Genomic DNA, 19,394 nt, shown 5'->3' with positions numbered 1-19,394 from the left:
CAATGATGACAACCCACATATGAGGCAGAAAGGAATACTTCTAATATTTCATGGCTAGGTCGTGGATACGACCTGCTCTGATACCAACTGTAACACCCACATATAATATATGTCTAGAATACATATTATACAAAGTGTAATACTAGTACTGAAATACATAAGTGCCTAGCAGCACAGTGTACATATACAAATACATGCCCAAAATAACATAATATGCCATAAATGTACATAAGAGTGCCCAAAATAAAACTACTGATCTAGATCATTAGACAATGATCTCAAAAATATCTACACAGCAGAAGAAAAGCCACCAGTCCTCAGGTAAGCAAGACATCACTCTATCTTTCCCTTACCCTTATCCTGCTCAGAACCACCTGAAAAAAATAATCAACAACATGGGGTGAGATAATAATCTCAATGGGTTCCCTATCTTATGGGTCCACTCGACTCTACAGGGATTTCTAATTAATATTCAACTCATATCCAACTCAAGTCAACAAGGGAACGAAGACTTGAGCGATGGGGAACTAACTCGCAATTATATGGCAACATGCATCTGAGTTCACGTAACTCAACCACAATCAGTATTCAGATCATGACGCATCAATTCCCGAACGGGCTTAAGTCTAAGCCAGGCCCGGTTCATGCATGCTCGTTTGGTTCGACTTTCGTGGTGGGTATTGAGTCTTCTATGAGGCTTAATCCCCAGTTCCAGCGACCGTCACCCTATGGGACTCTAACCCACCTAGGGTATCTTTCACCGTATGGGACTCCAACCCACCTAGGTGTCCACATTTCCTCCATGTCACCTAGGTGTCCACCTTTCCCCCATGTCTACCATGGTTGGGGCTCAAACCCAATTGAGGCTCGAATCATTGGTCCCACATCCCAATGCTTACACATATAAGCATACCAATAGAGATGTGCACCGTCACATAAAAAACACATTCCGAATACATGATCGGTTCTACAATCATCGGTTCCACGAACCATAACAAAATTCATCAAACATAGGTGACTTCATTCACCACAATACACAAATATAACATAGCATGTTCCATACAATGTGTCTCATTCTCAATCATGGCAACAATTCGTACACGACCTCCACATAAGCGCCGTACGAATGAATACCGTCATTCAATGTTATCTAAGTCATAAACCTCACTCAAGACCTAATACCAATCCTAGGTTAACTTACTATATTCATCATGTAATTCTCACTATTTACATGTTTTCAACTTAACATGGCATCACAATTGATTAATGGTTGGAAGAATGCATTTAAAAACACTTAAGAAATGGATTTTGAAGTTTTTAACTTGAGTCAATCGATTGGTTGGGGAAGCCCAATTGATTGATTCCTCTAACATTTCTGTTTTTTCAAAATTTGTTGAGTGTCAATCGATTGATCCTGAGTGTCAATCGATTGGTCATGTTAAAAATTTCCACTGTTCATATACATCAAGTTTGTGAAATCGATTGACATGCAGTGTCAATCGATTGGTCCTGTAAAAATTTCATTTTTCTGCTAAACCAAAGGCTGTCAATCGATTGGTTGACAGAGGCCAATCGATTGATCCACTCGCATTTTCTCATTTCACTTCACAGACACCATTTTCCTCTGTTCTACCATTTCTACAAATTACCACTGTCGTACCTCAAAGAAAAATGAGTGACACGACTTTAAGCGAAGCGCAATCGCACGCTCACCATGATGGACTGAACAGAGTCGCCACCGAACTTTATTTATTCCTAAAAAGAAAAGGGGAAATATCGATAAAACCCAAGAAAGAAACGACAATGATTATGGTCGTCACAACCAAATCGGGGTTCGGGAGTCGATTACGCAAGGGGAATGTATTAGCACCCCTCACGTCCGTTGTACTCAACGGGAACCATTAGGTCAGTTGTGTGCATTAGTGTTAGTTGAAATGTTAGGCTTTAATTTATTAAGTGAGAAATAAAGAAAGGATGAGAGTAAGAATGTTTTTGGATTTTTGACGAAGGACTAAACCTAAGTTTTTTATTAGTGGGTCTGACAAGATTTACAAATCCTGCTCCTACGTATCTCAATAGAGAAGTCAAGGCTTACGTAGTTCTGGGTAGAAAAATGTTTGTTTGTTGGTCGATTTTAGCGAAAGCTACTTTGTATCAAATCGACGGAAGCATTGTTGGACTACCCAAAACAGGTGGAAAAACATTGCCTTGCATTGTTTTGAAACAAAGTATCTTTCGTTTGAGAAAAGGTTTGAAGGGTTAATCACACGGCGGCGAGAAAAAGAAATTGATTGGTTTGATGTGTTTTGAGTAATGGCGAGAACTTGGATGAGCGAGATATCCATCTTGAATCCTAGTCTCAGGAGTACGTGGTATACACCACGTTCCATTTCCATCTTATTTGCAAAAATGTTTAATAAGCATTAAGTGTTTTTTTGAGGTTTGATTGAGAAAGGGTTTAAAGAAACCGCATTGACAATTTTAAATGATGGCGAGAGCTAAGATAGGTGAGGCATCCGCCTCGAATCTTAGTCTCAGGAGTGCGTGGTATACACCACGTTCCATTTCTATCTTTATTGAAAAGTGTTTAGATAGGAATTAAGTATTTTGAGTTTTTGTTATGAAAATGACTTAACATTAGATCAAGCATTTGATGAGCGATTGAGAAAGATTTGAATGAGTGTTTGAGAGAAACAGAATAGATAAATTTGGATGATGGCGAAAGCTAGGATCGGTGAGATATCCATCTCGAATCCTAGTCTCAGGAGTGCGCGGTATACACCGCGTTCCATTTCCATCTTTATTGAAAAGTGTTTAGATAGGAATTAATATTTTTTGAGTTTTTATTATGAGAAATGGCTTGACGTTGGATCAAGTGTTTGATGAGAGTTTGAAAGAAATGAAATAGAATGGGAAGAAGAAATGGATTGATTTGTTTATTGAGAAAATACTCGACGTTGGATCGAGTCTTATTTTTTGATATTTTGGAAATGGTTGATTTTATTCTTGTGTTAGTAGCTAACTAAACAGTCAAGCAATAACAAAGAAATAAAAAGCGATAAAATTATTACATGCCATGGGAGTGGGGATACATTTTGTCATATGGGGATTCAAAGTACTTGAATAATTAAATCGGGTCCAAACAACAAATAATGCAATGTATGAGTGTAAGTGCAAGAGAACTGGCTCATTGTAAGAAGGCCCAAGAATAAGCCATGTGAAGAAAACAACAAATACAAAATTATATTTACAAAACACTTAAAAATTAAATTGAACGAAACAACATCGGGACGTGCACGGATAAAAATCGGGATGCGATGATGCGAATCAAAGTCGCATAACGCAATGACGTGCAAGGCAGATGGAAATTGAAAAAAAAGCAAACAAGAAACCTAGATAATGTGCTCAAAGCCGGTTTGCTCATATTGACAATAATTGAAATGTCATATGTGATTAATCAAAACTCGGCGAAATACTATCGATGTATCGATAAAAATAATCATGGATAAACAACATGGAAATTGTTGAATCCATAAATTAAAATCGATGTTTAACAAATAAAAATAAAATAACGGCGAGAGAATAAAAACTAAAGTTGAAAAGTGAGAATAAAATAAAACAAATGATTAATAATAAAATAAATCCTAAATCAATCAAAGATTAAAAATTGAATAAAGTGAAAAAACTAAAACCAAATGAAGCACAAGGGTATCAAACCCAAGACCAAAGGCTTGCCAAAGCATCCCTTTACCAACTCAGCCATACAAGCATCCTTGTTGTATGAACTCAAGCACTAATACATAAGATAAAAATGAACCAAACTCTTAAATAAAGCACAAAGTTAAAAAACAGTAGCAGGTTCTTATAAACATTTTCAACTTCATCCAACGATATTTTTCTTTCCATTTTGAAACATCAATTTTAACAGCAAGATAACATCACAAACAAACATGGCAACGGTATTTTTAAATCAAACATGGAGGCTTCGATGAAACCGAATCAGAAAACAACCATGGTTTCCTTGGAAAGGATGCAAAGAAGAATCAAAACATAGAAATAAAACTCGGAAAGGAAGCTAACCGGTTGCGGCGAGCTCGACAGGTGAATGTAGACAAGCGTTGCCTTCAATTCTCTCCTTTTCTTTTCTTAATGGTAGCCGCCAATCCTCTCTAGGTTTTTTTGTGAACCGTGATCCTCCTTTTATATGCCATTAATCTCTTTCCTCTGCTGTGTTTCCTGCTGTGTAGTCTCAGTGTAGTGGGAAGTGTCTGTATGGAGGTTGGGAAGTTTTTGTCCATATTCAACTTTGTGGTCCCTCCCTCAATTCTCTTCATTTCCAAAACTTCACTGTGGGTAAGAAAAAAACTTCACCTTTGTAACTCATTTAATTGAAAGATTTGTTCTGGAATTAACTAATTTTGGGTGTTTGTGTTGTTTGAATCATGGATTAAAATGGCGGTGAAGGTGCGGCGATTCAGAGGACCTGTGTTTCACCTCAAGTCTGTATTTTCCAGGAATAACATCAGAAAACAGAAATTCACTACTATCGGAGGTCAAGCTAATTGTCTTCCTAGTTTCATTATGTTTAGCACCCTGCCTCACAATAGTCACATATACAGATGGATCGCATTCTTCCTTGCAGACCACAGCACCGCGGACATTAACCAGAGCCAAGAATAACCTCAAAGCAGAAATTTCCATTTCCATCAGTTTGTTTCTTTTGCGGCTTCACATTATCAGGTCCATGAGTCAAAGCCACCGTTGCTTTCTGACTGCTACTAACCATCCCAACCAAACCACAAATATCATATGAAACAGCAACAATGTCTTCTATTGAAACCATATTTGGCAATACCATATAATTCTCTAACTTCTTGAATTTGTAATGCTTGTTTCGGGCTTCTATGGTATAGTGTGTTGATGTAACTTGGTCAAGCTTGTAATATCCTTGATTGTCAGTAATAGACCTTTCATGACCATCAACTATGACCATAACACCCTCCACTCCCATGTCATTTCCAACAACTACACGGCCTCCAACAGAAAATCCAGTTACCCTTGTAGTAGGGAACTGGTTCATAACTTCCACAAGGTATTGAATTGAATGAGAACTTTCCGTCCGCATCTGTTACAGCATGACATAGAGCTGCTTCTTGTCGTGGACCATGAGCCGAACCTTGCAAACATTTTATCTCAGATACATCCTTCGAATATAAGAAGATATGGACTCCTAATATTGGGTTTCCCTGTGTTATTATCTATTTGCAATGATGAAAGTTTTGAATGGAAGTCCTCTGTAATAGCTAGTGCAACCGGTGTGATGGCAAAAAGATGATGACCAACCACTCAAAAATAATTTCTTGAAGCATCGGAACTAACTCAAGTTGTATTTTGGTTATATCGTCGGGTGACAAGTGGACCCGACTGCTGATGTCCACCAAATAGCTTAAAAACAGGAGAAAGTCCCAGGCAGGTTCAAACATCACTTTTGCAATATGATATGAAGAATGTACCATGATTGAGGAATTTATGTTTGATGACATTTCAGTATCAGACTTAAGCATTTCTTTCTGCGGAACCAGAAATTTTAGTAAACCCTCAATTACATTTAAAATCTTGTCCCATGTAGACGCTTTTTGTACGGGCCTTGAAGAGACAAAAACATGTCAACAGAGAGTTTTCTCAAACTTCTATGATCTGTTAGTTCCTTTTGCAGGAATATTGTATGATCCCCAGATGTAGATCTTCGGAGCACTGCACCTGATATACAATAACCAGTTTCAAGAACCTTCACTATACAATGAACAATATCTTCATAAGAGATCATCAGTGCAATTAAAAGTGATTCATAAAATATAGAAGAGGCAGTTTTGCCCAACAGTTGGCTGAAACTCGTGACACACTTGAGCAATTCGATCAGAATTTCACACTTAATATCATCATCAAACAAATCCACAATGCCTGTGAGCTCGCTAATTTCCTCTGAATCTCTACAATCCGCTCAATATCTTCCAGAGACCGAAAAGTGAAACTGATTTTTTCCTGATTAAACCAACAGCAACAGTAGAGGAATCAACGAGCAAGCCATATAATGCATTGTTCTTGCACCAATTATGGAAATAACGGGCAAAGAAACATTTCCAGCAATGCACTATAGACACTTTATCAGATCAACAACTACGATAAAATCTCCTCTGGTTTGCACATATAAAGCCAGTATGTGCCCATGGTGTCCGCATTCAGACTGTAATTCGTGAGTGCCATCTTCCCGGAGCACCCACTTGTACAGCTGAATCTTTTGATTAATAGCAGCAAGCAATTTACCATTAAACGCATTCAAGCAGTAAACATCTCCTTTTGTTTCTTTTTCGGCAATTAGTTGTAGCTTTCCCTCTTCAACTGAAAACACAAGAATCCTTCCCTTGGTTGGCTCATTTTCCTCTTCCTTTGCGATTGCTAAACTGTCTGGAAAAGCAGCAGAGTTGAAAGGGCACATGTGACTCACTTCCTTCAGATTTACATTACTATAGAGTAACTTTTTGTTACTACTATAAATCACAGTTGGCCGGTCAGGTGCAACAAATACATGGGTAGTATTCTCAAGACTCTGGTTTGGTGGTTCTACATTTGTTCATCAATTTGTTTGCTAGGTTTTTCCGTAACAGCTGGCAGAGGAAGAGCAGAAGACACGATTCCAAGTAAACATGCAATGGATTCCCGAGTGTCCCAATCTACCTGATTCAGTAGTAGTTGCTTAAGCCATGAAACTTTGAGAGCATAATGTGATGCTACCACCTCTGGCATATGCGATCCAATTATAAGCAATGCTTTGGAAGAAGTGACATGCAACTCAACAGAGCCTTCAAATGACATAGAGTGTTCCAAGAGCAAACAAAATGTCTTCACTGATGATATAAATTCAGGCGAGCCTTTTGAATTTTAATTTGCTTTGAATCATCAATTGAAGCTTCATGTTGGTTGCCTTCAACATATTCCATTTATGTGAATCCAAGTGAACTCATATAAGAAGACAAACTCTCCAACTTAATGGCCTTTTCATCATCGGCCCCTTGAGGAACTTTGGTGTGAACATCTGCATCTTGAGAAGGATTAACAACAGTGATAGCTTCAGAATCATTGTTTCGGCATGCGAGGGAATCATTTGGTCGAACAAGAAGAGTGCGTCTTGGCCTAATGATATTTCTTTTCAAGATATTCAAAGACATCCTCATATAAATCTCTCGGGGTAGAACCAGATGTATTTGATGCAACAGCTTGATATTGAGGCAACTCTTTCACCTTCAAGCAGTAATCTCGCCATTGTGTTTTAGCAGTAAGAACTCTATCAGTAATATGTTCTTCCAGCAACTTGCGAAATGCATCACGGTTTTGCCTTTCACCCCGACGGAGTCGTTCCTTCTGTATCCTTTTCTGTTCCTCTTCCTCCTTCTCCAAGTCACGAATATAATCTTGGTAAACAAGCAAGCGGTCAATTTTTTCAAGTAGTAAGTGTCTATCATCATCCTCTAGCCGATCTTGGATTTTTCGCCAATGACTATTCACCTTCACAAAATCACAGGATTTCAGAAACTTCCTATATTCTGCTAAATTCCGCCAGTGTTCCTCTGCAGCATTTTCCTTTTCCTTTCCGGTTCGGTACTCAACATATAGGACACTGATGAGATAAGCAGTCCAGCCTCCAAGAATTCCATGGAATATTTGAATCAAGATTCCAGATAGCATACGAAATTAAGAGAAAGAAAATGGCAGTGTCAACAAACTTAAGCTACTTGATTTGAAGCACAACTGAAGCATGCATCCCAAACAGAACCACCATGCTAGAGAAAAATCTTCACACTGAATGAATGATCTTGTTCTTGCTCTTCTTCCTTTCCAAGTGCTGATTCTTGTTGATCTGGTTTTGATAGTGGGCATTGTGATTTCGTTTAATTCTTGCAGGGCCACAGTTGTGTTTGCTGTAGTGACAACGCCGACATTCACTTACGGTAAGCTTTTTCTTCTTTGTTCATGCCATCTTAGTACATCGAAACTTGGTGAATTTACGCAAAACTCGTTGCGTTTGATGCTGCAGGAGGACATGCTGAGTTATTGTATCTGACACAATGGACGGGAAACTCTGAGCAGCCAATGGCGACACCGCATTTTCAACTATTAGCCATCTGTCACTATCCAAGTGCTTGATAAAGTGATCTGACATTAGTACCCCTTCATTAACAAGGAACTTAATGTCACACAATTTGGCAGGCCCATTTTCTACACCTCCGTAATCAAGGTAAAACCATTTTCCTGATGACAAATCTGTCACCACAGGGACATGAGGAGGGGTATCACAAATGTCCATATCTTCTTCCATTGAAAGCAACTCATCAGGAGGTGGTTGTGGCTCAAGGTGTGGAGATTCTTTTAGATCAATAGTGGGACTACAAGACTTCTGTTCCTCAACGGGTTGACTATCACTAATATCTTTCTCACTTGACTTATCCTTCTCCCTTCATTCTCATGCAGATTCTTCATTTCTTAACATTATTGGAATGTGTAAACATAAGAAAATATTTACACCACAGTTGCATTGCGCATGAACAAGAACTCAAAAGATTTCCCTGATCTTTCAGCTTCTAGCATGCTTAGAGCAACTTGACAACTTTGTGAGACAAGAGCTTCCGGGTCTGCCGTAAACTCCTCAAGAAGAGCTACACTTTGGTCATCTGCAATTGAACCAAGAGCTTCGGCAGCCTCATGCTTAACCATTGGATGCTCATTCACATCTCGAAGTATATTGGATAGAGCAGCCGAAGCGGCTTTGTCTTGCAATTGGCCCAAAACATATGCAACCTCATGTTTTAGTAAAGCACTCTTGGAACCCAAGGAATCAATAATAGCAGCAACGGCTTTGTTTCCACCGTCATTTCGAAGTGCAAAAAGAGCTGCATATCGCTCATACATCCCTTTTTCCTCATCAAGAAGTAACTCCCTTAATTGGTCCACCGAAGAACAAGACGTGGCCGGTGCTGCAGGATCAACAGACATAAATGGAGAAATACCCGGTGCAGTCGAATCATCCGCAGCAGCAAGATCTTTTAAATTTAGAATACGTTGAAGAGCCAATTCACACGTCTCTCGAACCTCTTGAGCCGGATCAGAATCCAAACTTCGCTTCAAAAGAGAAACATTACTATCTGATCCAATAGCGCCAAATGCTTCCGCTGCCTCATGGCGAACAATGGGATGCAAAGAAAGATCATTAAGAACCGAGGTCAATGTAAGAATGGCTTCCAGTTCTTGCATTTGACCTAATGCAAACGCAGCTTCATGTGCTAACAAATTGGATGAATCTCTAGTTGCGAGAATAAGGGAGGTGCGAGGAGCGGGGCCTTTGAGGTTCCGAAGAGAGAATAGGGCTCTGAAGCGTTCAGAGATGGGTTGAGTGGAGTCCAACAGAAATTCACAGAGGAACTTTTCCATCTTCGGGGAGCACGAAGCGACGTCGTTTAGCGAATCAACAGACATAGCGATTAACAAAAACTGTGAGATGATATATCAGATGTTGGGGTTTATGGAGACGGTAACCGCACATATATAATCCTGTATGATATTACTAAACACTTCATGTATTCATGTGATGAGATGTTTTTTTTATAAGTTATTCATATGCGATGTACATAGATGATTATGATTGAATGAATGAACGAAGGAATCGAACTATGAATGAGTATGTGGAAATTCTTGAATATGAATGGAATTTTTTCAATGTGAATGAAGAAAATATGAATGTAAATTTGGAATGTGAAAAACATAGAAAATATGAAATAGTAAACATGAACATGAATGAAGGATATGAAGGTGAATGAAGAAAGAATGCAAACGAGTGATTGATGGGGAAAAATTTTCAGGGCCAAAATCGGGGTATGACAACCACTACTTCTTCCAACAACAACCCATCATATTAAATGTTCTCATACACATATAAATCAAGGATTTCAAGCTCACAACCACAAGGATTTTCAAGGTCATAATCACAACCAATTATTCCACCACAACCATAACAAATCATGTTATCGTAACCAATATAAGAACACAACAAAGCACATGTTCATGGAAGTCAATAAGAGCAAGAACATATTCATTATATAGCATGGATTATCATGATTTGTCTAACATTCTACAACCCTAACCTTTCTAGAAACCTAGAGTTTCTAACTAGAACCCACCTCAAGAAATTGAAGAGGAGAAGTTGTTGAAGATGAGATGAGGATGAAGATGATGGTGTTGGTTTCAAGTTTTCCTTCTTCTTCTTCTTCTCCACTAGCCTTGCTTTCCCTTCTTCTCTTGAGATTCCTCTATCTTTCTATACTTTCTGATACATAGAACAAATGAAGTGGCTTATGGTAGGTAGAAAATGTGGTGATGAGTTATTCAAAGACCAAATGCAAGTGGCTAATAGAAACATGTGGTTAGTAAGTGGTTTCTAGTAGCAACAAATATCCCAAGTGGCACCAAACTCATAATATTTGTTCTACCAGAGCTATTGACCCATTATTAGTGTTACCAAAATGTCCCAATTAATAAAAGGTCAGTTCCAAATAATATTAATTAAGTCAACCTGGACTCACTATTTGCTCTATTTATCCCAATTGGCAACTCTTAGAGCACATAGGAACTCAGTTGACCTCAATTAATAGAAATTTAGGTGTTTAAGGAAATATGGGGTAAAGTCCTGTTTACAAAATTTTTGTTTTAACTTGATTTTTTTTCGTTTTAATCTGCAAAGCATCAAGTTTGTTGGCAAATTCTAAATCTTCCTCATTATCAACAACATTAACACCAATAACAACAACAAACACAAAATCAATAGAATCTTTAAATATTAAATCTCAACAACAAATACAGCAACAAAGTTCATGGAATATTTAAACATTAAATCTCAAAAACAACAACAACAACCACAACAATAACAAAAACAACAAATAAACAAAATCAATAGAATCGTTAACTACTAAATTTCAACAACAACAACAACAACAATATTAAACATTTTAGAATGATCACAAGTAATATCTTTTAGAATTATTAAAATTTCCAAAAACTAAATTCTAGATATAACAGTCAAATTACAAACATATATTTTTTCTTTCAAGTAAAATATTCATTTTTATTATTGATTAATTTGTATTGTTGTCTATATTATATTTCATAATAAGATGTTATAATATAAATCTCCAACCATATTTTTTTTAAAAAAATAATATAATTTAAATTCAATATTAATCAAATAAAAGTTAATTCACACTCACACATCGCATGGGTTTTTATCTAGTTTATACTCAAATTTGAGCTACGATTTATTATTGGCTACATGTTAAAATTTTGCCAATAGAAGGAAAAAATTGGTACTCTCCCACACATCCCTACTACAAATAACCACATTCATCTCGGTTGCGAAGGGTATATAACCTTGACTACACATATGAGGTAATGAAAAGCGACATGAAAACCTGCAACTTTATTCCTCAGTTTTTTAATAAACGAAGGGAAAAGTGGCACTGGTAACAAGTTCGATGCCTTACAACTACATTTTTTAGATTTTTAAAACAGTGCTACTTTTTACCTCGATTTTTAACAATAACCGAGGGGTAAAGTCCTGTTTATAAAATTTTAGTTATAACTTGATTTTTTTTTCGTTTTAATCTGCAAAGCATCAAATTTGTTGGCAAATTCTAAACCTTCCTCATTATCAACAACATTAACACCAATAACAACAACAAACACAAAATCAATAGAATTTTTAAATATCAAATCTCAACAACAAAAACAACAACAAAAACAACAACAACAACAACAACAACAACAAAGTTCGTGGAATATTTAAACATTAAATCTCAAAAACAACAACAACAAAAGAAAAACAAATAAACAAAATTAATAGAATCGTTAACTACTAAATTTCAACAACAACAACAACAATATTAAACATTTTAGAATCGTTAACTACTAAATTTCAATAACAACACCAACAATATTAAACATTTTACTTGTTACAACTACAACTAAGATTAGTAAGCTCATTTCATGCTTTCTTAACTAACATTAAACATTTTTAACAAGGAATTACTCGAGAAAAGATTACATTAAGAAACCAACCTTGAAATATTTTTATACTCATGCTTTCATTATCATTAATTTCAACATCTTAAGTTTAAATTTCAGCACTTTGCATCCAAGATAGATAGTTGTGGCATTCACGTTTTAATTGGCTAGTGAGAGTTTCACGCATATCACTAATGTTTCATGTGGATTGATGATTTGACAATGTCTTGACCATTGTTACTTTATAAATGAACGATAAAGATTCGTTATTTGATTTTTTTCCATCAAATTGGTCATAAATAATTTATTAAAAAATACGCTACTTTACCCCTCGGTTTCCTGCTCAACTGAGGGAATATATGATATTTTAAAAAAATTAAAATGTGATGCTGTTACCTCACATTTTCGAGCATTAATTATGAAAATATGATAAGTTTCATGTGATAAGGAGTTTATTGTCAAAAACTTAAGTGGCCAGTTACGACCATGGAGATCAATACGAATTTAGTTTGTCGAGAAGCAGTATCAACTTTGGTCGAATTGCAATCAGTCAGAGACTAGGGAGTTTATTATTTTTGGGACTTAGTGAAATTCAAAGTACCCAAAATATTTTCGAAGTTGTCGAATGAAGTGTAAGTGGATAAGATCAGACTGTTATTTGATGGCATGTGGGAGCTTATCGAAAATGATGGTTGCATGGAGATGAAGATGTGGCATATTTTGCATATTACGGTACCAACAATTTTCCTCTGCGTGGCCTAGTCTTTTGCATATATTACATGAAGTGTTTTTATCTGGCTTATTCGCATGTAAATTTCTAGAAACTTCTCTTCTTCTGGATGTTTCTCCATAATTTTTCTTTCCTCTATTTTCTTTATTTTGGTATTCAAACTCAAGGTTTAACTGTAAGGAATTTTCAAGTGTATCTTCTTTATGCCTATGCAATATTTGCTCATATGCTTCAAAAGAGCCCACTAGTTTTGTCACTGATAAAGTGGAGAGATCTTTGATTTCCTCAATCGTTTCCACGATTGGGTCAAACTTTGGGGGCATAGTAATTAGAATTTTCTCAAAAAAATTCTTGTCATGAATATTCTTCCCAACAACTCTCATTTGATTATTTATTTCTTTAACTTTAGAATAGTAATTTTTAACTATCTCAAACTCCTTCATCTACAATAGTTCAAAATATCTTCTTATAGATTGAAGTTTAATGACACACACCTTATCGCTTCCTTGAAACTCCTTCTGCAATGCGTTCAACGCTTCTTTGCCAGTCTTAGCTCACATAATATATTAAATCTAAAGCGGCAAGTTATATCACGACAAATCATATGTCACATACTCAATATTTTACACGTCATCTTCATTCTTATGTGGCAACTTAGAAATTCACCTTTGTTTTTCAAAAGGTCAAAGTACATCTTTTGTTGTGGTCATGAGTTCGAACCTTGGCAAAAGCAACAACATATTAACATAACAACTATTTTTTAATTGTGATATATATTATTTGCTTAAATCTTATATAACATTATTATTTTTCTTGAAATAATTTTTGAATTATAAAAAAAGAAGAGAAAAATAACTCTGATATATTTTTTCAATATAATTTCACACTCATTTTGAATAAAATAATCTGACAAGCCAACAATTACTTCAACTAAGTATATTTGCTCAAATTTTAAAAATAAAAGAGAATCCAAAAACTATTAAATATTTTTGATTTTCTTGAAATCATAGCAAATAAAAGTTAAAACAAATGTCTTTAATGTCAAATTAGGTATTACACAAACTTCAAAGGTATGCCACTATTTATTGATATTGAAATATGACAGATCATGTAACACTTTTCAATCTTATTGATAAACATCACTATTACATTATTCATATTAAAACAAACAAATAAAGTATTGATAAAGAATAAAATTATTGATTTCTCACATATGAGTGTTAGACAAACATGAAAATCAAAATATAAAAAATTATCATAAGTATTATTTTTTAGAGTTATTAAAATTTGCAAAAACTAAATTCTAGATATCACTGTCAACTTACAAACATATATTTTTCTTTCAAATAAAATGTTCATTTTTGTTCTTGATTAATTCATATTGTTGTCTATATTATAATTTATAATAAGATATTATAATATAACTCTTTAACCATATCTTTCACAAGCACTGAAAATGGGTTGTTAGATTATTTTAGAATAACATTATTGATTTCTCACATATGAGTGTCTAAGAGAAATGAGAATCAAAATATAAAAAATGATCACAAGTAGTATCTTTTAGAATTATTAAAATTTGCAAAAACTAAAATCTAGATATAACATTCAAATTACAAACATATATTTTTTCTTTCAAGTAAAATATTCATTTTTATTATTGATTAATTTGTATTGTTTTCTATATTATAACTCATAATAAGATGTTATAATATAAATCTTCAACCATATTTTTTTAAAAAAATAATATAATTTAAATTCAATATTAATCAAATAAAAATTAATTCACAACCGCGCATCGCGCGGGTTCTTATCTAGTTTATTCTCAAATTTGAGCTACGATTTATTATGGGCTACATGTTAAAACTGTGCCAATAGAAGGAAAAAATTAGTACTCTCATACACATCCCTACTACAAATAACCACATTCATCTCGGTCGCGAAGGTTATATAACCTCGGCTACACATATGAGGTAACGAAAAGCGACATGAAACAATGCCACTTTATCCATCAGTTTTTTAATACCCAAAGGGAAAAGTGGCACTGGTAACAAGTTCGATCCATTACAACTACATTTTTTGGATTTTTAAAACAATGCTACTTTTTACCTCGATTTTTAACAATAACCGAGGGGTAAAGTCCTGTTTACAAAATTTTGGTTTTAACTTGATTTTTTTTCGTTTTAATCTGCAAAACATCAAATTTGTTGGAAAATTCTAAATCTTCCTCATCATCAACAACATTACCACCAATAACAACAACAAACACCAAATCAATTGAATTTTTAAATATTAAATCTCAACAACAACAACAACAAAGTTCGTGGAATATTTAAACATTAAATCTCAAAAACAACAACAACAACAAAAAACAACAAATAAACAAAATCAATAGAATCGTTAACTACTAAATTTCAACAACATCAACAATATTAAACATTTTAGAATCGTTAACTACTAAATTTCAACACCAACACCAACAATATTAAACATTTTACTTGTTATAACTACAACTATGATTAGTAAGTTCATTTCATGCTTTCTTAACTAACATTAAACATTTTTAACAAGGAATTACTCGAGAAAAGATTACATTAAGAAACCAACCTTGAAATATTTTTATACTCATGCTTTCATTATCATTATTTTCAACATCTTAAGTTTAAATTTCAACACTTTGTGTAATACCCCATATTTCCTTAAATGTCTAAATTCCTATTAATTGAGATCAACTTAGTTTCTATGTGCTCTAAAAGTTGCCAATTGGGATAAATAGAGCAAATAGTGAGTTCAGGTTGACTTAATTAATATTATTTGGAACTGACCTTTTATTAATTGGGACATTTTGGTAACACTAATAATGGGTCAATAGCTCCGGTAGAACAAATATTACAAGTTAGTGCCACTTGAGATATTTTTTGCTACCACTCCACCACTTTCTAACCACATAAATCATAATGGCCACTTGTTTATGACCTTTGACCCACTCACCACCACATGTTTGTGTCTTATACCACTTACCACTTGCCATTTGTTTTCTATGTATCAAAAAGGATAAGTAGAGAGAAAGGAAAGCATAGAAAGAAAGAGGAAGCTTAAGAGAAGAAGGAAAAGCAAGGCTAGTGGAGAAGAAGAAGAAGAAGGAAAAAACTTGGAACCAGCACCATCATCTTCATCCTCATTTCATCTTCCACAACTTCTCCTCTTCAATTTCTTGAGGTGGGTTCTAGTTAGAAACTTTAGGTTTTTAGAAAAGTTAGGGTTGTAGAATGTTAGACAAATCATGAAAATCCATGCTATAAGATGAATATGTTCTTGCTCTTGTTGATTTCCATGAACATGTGCCTTAATGTGTTTTATTGATTGGTATGATAATATGATTTGTTATGGTTATGTTATGATGTTGAAATCCTTGTAGTTATGAACTTGGGATTCTTGTTGTACATGTGTATATCAGCATGTAGTGAGATGGATGTGTTGGATGAAGGAGCGTGGGTTTGATTGGAAATGGAGTTAAAGAGGAAAATGGTGTTCTGAGAAGTGGAAAAATGAAAATATGAGTGAACCAATCGATTGGCCCCTGTTACCAATCGATTGACAGCCTTTGGTTTAGCATAAAAAATGAAATTTTTACAGGACCAATCGATTGCTTCCTAATCCTTTCTTAGAGGCATCACAAAATACTTCATAAGACTTACTAGGATCAGGAATGACTAAAATAGGAGCAGTCGTTAGCTTCTCCTTCAAACTCATAAAACTCTTCTCACACTTCGAATCCCATTTGAAAGAAATTTCTTTTCGGGTAAGTCTAGTCATTGGTAACGCTATCTGCGAAAATCCCTTTATAAACCTTCGATAGTAACCTGCTAAACCTAAGAAACTTCTTACTTCGGAAGCATTCTTCGGTCTTTCCCAATTAATAACTGCTTCAGCTTTAGATGGATCCACCGATACTCCTCCTTGTGATATTATATGACCAAGAAACCTCACTTTGTTCATCCAAAATTTATACTTACTTAACATGGCAAAAAGTTGTTTCTCTTGCAGTACTGATAGAACAATCCTTAGGTGTTCTCCATGCTCTTGAGAAGTACTAGAATAAATAAGAATGTCATCAATAAAGATCACCATAAACTGGTCCAAGCAGGGTTGGAATATCCGATTCATATAATCCATGAAAACAGTTGGGGCATTTGTTACACCAAACGGCATTACAAGGAAAACATAATGGCCATATCGGGTTCTAAATATGGTCTTTGGTACATCCGAACTCTTAACTCTTATTTGATGATAGCCCGATCGTAGATCAATCTTCGAGAACACGCAGGCTCCTTTCAACTGATCTAACAAATCGTCTATCCTTGGCAGAGGATACTTGTTCTTGATGGTAACTTTATTCAACTAGAGATAATCAATACACAACCGCATACTACCGTCCTTCTTCTTTACTAATAACACTGGAGCTCCCCATAGTGAGACACTATGTCAGATGAAATGCTTGGTCAACAACTCTTCTAATTGATTCTTCAACTCTCTCAACTCTAGTGGCGCCATGCGATACGGAGAGACGGAGATTGGAGTCGTCCCATGTATCAGATCAATAGAGAATTCCACTTCCCTTTCAGGAGGAAGAGAGGAGACATCCTCAGGAGAAACTTTTGGAAATTCACAAACAACAGGGATTTGTGTAACACTCAGATTATCGCTAGATTCCTTGGTAAGAACCAAGAGAACTGACTTTTCATTCTCAAATAAGAAATTAACCATGCCAACCGTACCTTCCAAGATTGTAGTTAACACATCCTTTGGAGTAGCTTCACTAGATAGAATGATAATCAACTTCTCTTCACAACCAATAAACACCGAGTTGGCGGAAAGCCAATCCATCCCCAAAACCACATCAACCTTCTTAAATGGTAAACAAATAAGATCAATCTGAAAAATTCTACCATTCACCGAGAGCGAACAATTTTCACAAATCAACGGTGTCTCAACCACATCATCCTTGGCGGTAGTAACCACCATAGGAGGAGACAAGGGAATTGCTTGCAAGCCAAGACACTTCATGCACCGAATTGATACAAAAGAGTGTGTCTCCCCACAATCAAATAATACAAAACAAGGATGATTATTGACGAGACACGTACCAGCAATTAAGGCATTATTGCTCTTAGCCTTCCTTGCATCTAAGGTATAAACTCGACCAGTACTCCTCCCCTGCATCTGATTCTTATTCTGAGGGCATTCCCTAAACATGTGCCCCTCTCTCTGACAAGTAAAACACCTAATTCCACTTACAGCACATCTTCCAAAATGATACTTCTTACATGCTTGACATTGAGGAGGTTGGTTAGGTCTTGCATGTTGCACCTGTTTTCCCTTGAAAGCCCGTGATCTAGGCCTGAATTGGCTTCCCGACCTTCCTTGGTCTCTCTGCCCACTCCTGAATTGATTCGTTTCTTCTTGAACTTTCTTCAAACTGTTCTCAGCCACATAACATTGTCTTAACAGTTCAGCATAAGAAGTGAATTCCCTTTGAGAAACACTATGAGAAATTTCACCCCTCAGACCAAAAAGAAACTGATCAATCTTCCACCTCTCATCAGGTGCGTATGCGGCTTGTCTAGAATACGCAGCTTGCTGGACAACGCTCCATAAGTGCACTGGTTCGGACTCAACCTCAGTCTGAGTAGTTTCGATCCGGTCAAACGATTTGCCCCAGATCCACCGGATGCCCCTCTTCGGCTTAGGACTTCGCTATCATGTCATCAACATAGCATTCGCTTTCATGATGATTCATATCATGAAACAAAGTCACCGTAGCCCCTTGATCCGTGGCACCGGCCTTCTTCTTCACTAGAGGATAGTCTTCTCTCGATGGTAGCTCGTGCCCCACAACATGGGTATTCCACCCTGGTGCATCTTGATGCAACCAGGTGAAGATATCTCTTTCAACAGGGCTACCATTCAGTTCTCGACTTGCCTCTGAAGCGGCCTCAACTTTCGTTTCCCCTTTGACCTTGGCGGTACTTGGGATTACCATCTTGACTCGCTCCTCGTGTGGTTGAATCACCTTCTCCTCTTGTTTCAACAACCTGGCTATTTTCAGCAGATCACAATCTTCTTCGCCTTCTTCCTCGGCATGCTAGCTTGGATTGTCGAAGTCATATAGAGGTGTACCCAAATTGTTATCGATGAGATCAGGAGGGTAATCACTTTTGTGGTTGGAACAAGACAAGTTCAAAAGAAAAACGAAAAACATTGCCATTTTTATTTTTTAAAACTGCAAAAAATGAAAAACAGGGGACACCGCTTTTGATCACAAAAACATCCATTTATTACTGATGCAAAATGTTGCAAAATGAGACACATGAGGTGGCCCTTACAATGGACCAGTACGTTTCGGGCAAAACGTATGGCTTTCATGCAAACAAAATTAACACAGAAAAACTACTCTTCCGGATGAGCGACAGTGGTGATTTTGGAGGCCTTCCAATTGCCTGGTACGCACGACTTTATCCACAACTCGAGCTCGCGGTCGCGGTCGATCTCTTCACTCACT

The 19,394-nt window shown here is 36.1% G+C and overlaps 1 protein-coding gene across 4 annotated transcripts; it reads right to left on the bottom strand.

Moving 5' to 3' along the window:
* Positions 1-108: 108 nt before the first annotated feature.
* On the bottom strand, positions 109-10,444 carry LOC127117197 (deoxyhypusine hydroxylase). 4 transcript variants are annotated; one of them, XR_007801966.1, is made up of 2 exons: positions 4,081-10,443; positions 109-374 (listed from the first exon to the last, which is right to left on the bottom strand). XR_007801966.1 is itself a non-coding variant. In XM_051047427.1 (2 exons), the coding sequence occupies exon 2, from the start codon at positions 9,526-9,528 to the stop codon at positions 8,575-8,577; it is 954 nt and encodes a 317-aa protein (XP_050903384.1). In that variant the 5' UTR covers positions 9,529-9,543; positions 10,230-10,444; the 3' UTR covers positions 3,391-8,574. The 4 variants fall into 4 exon arrangements, 3 of the variants coding, with proteins under 3 accessions (XP_050903384.1, XP_050903383.1, XP_050903385.1); XM_051047427.1 differs by lacking the exon at positions 109-374 and having other exon boundaries at positions 3,391-9,543; positions 10,230-10,444; XM_051047426.1 differs by lacking the exon at positions 109-374 and having other exon boundaries at positions 3,391-9,603; positions 10,230-10,443.
* Positions 10,445-19,394: the final 8,950 nt, after the last annotated feature.

Source organism: Lathyrus oleraceus, chromosome 1 (genome assembly GCF_024323335.1).
Source record: "Lathyrus oleraceus cultivar Zhongwan6 chromosome 1, CAAS_Psat_ZW6_1.0, whole genome shotgun sequence".
Lineage (NCBI taxonomy): Eukaryota > Viridiplantae > Streptophyta > Magnoliopsida > Fabales > Fabaceae > Lathyrus > Lathyrus oleraceus.
The sequence above is the reverse complement of the archived record's forward strand: the minus strand, read 5'-3'. Positions and strand labels throughout refer to the sequence as shown.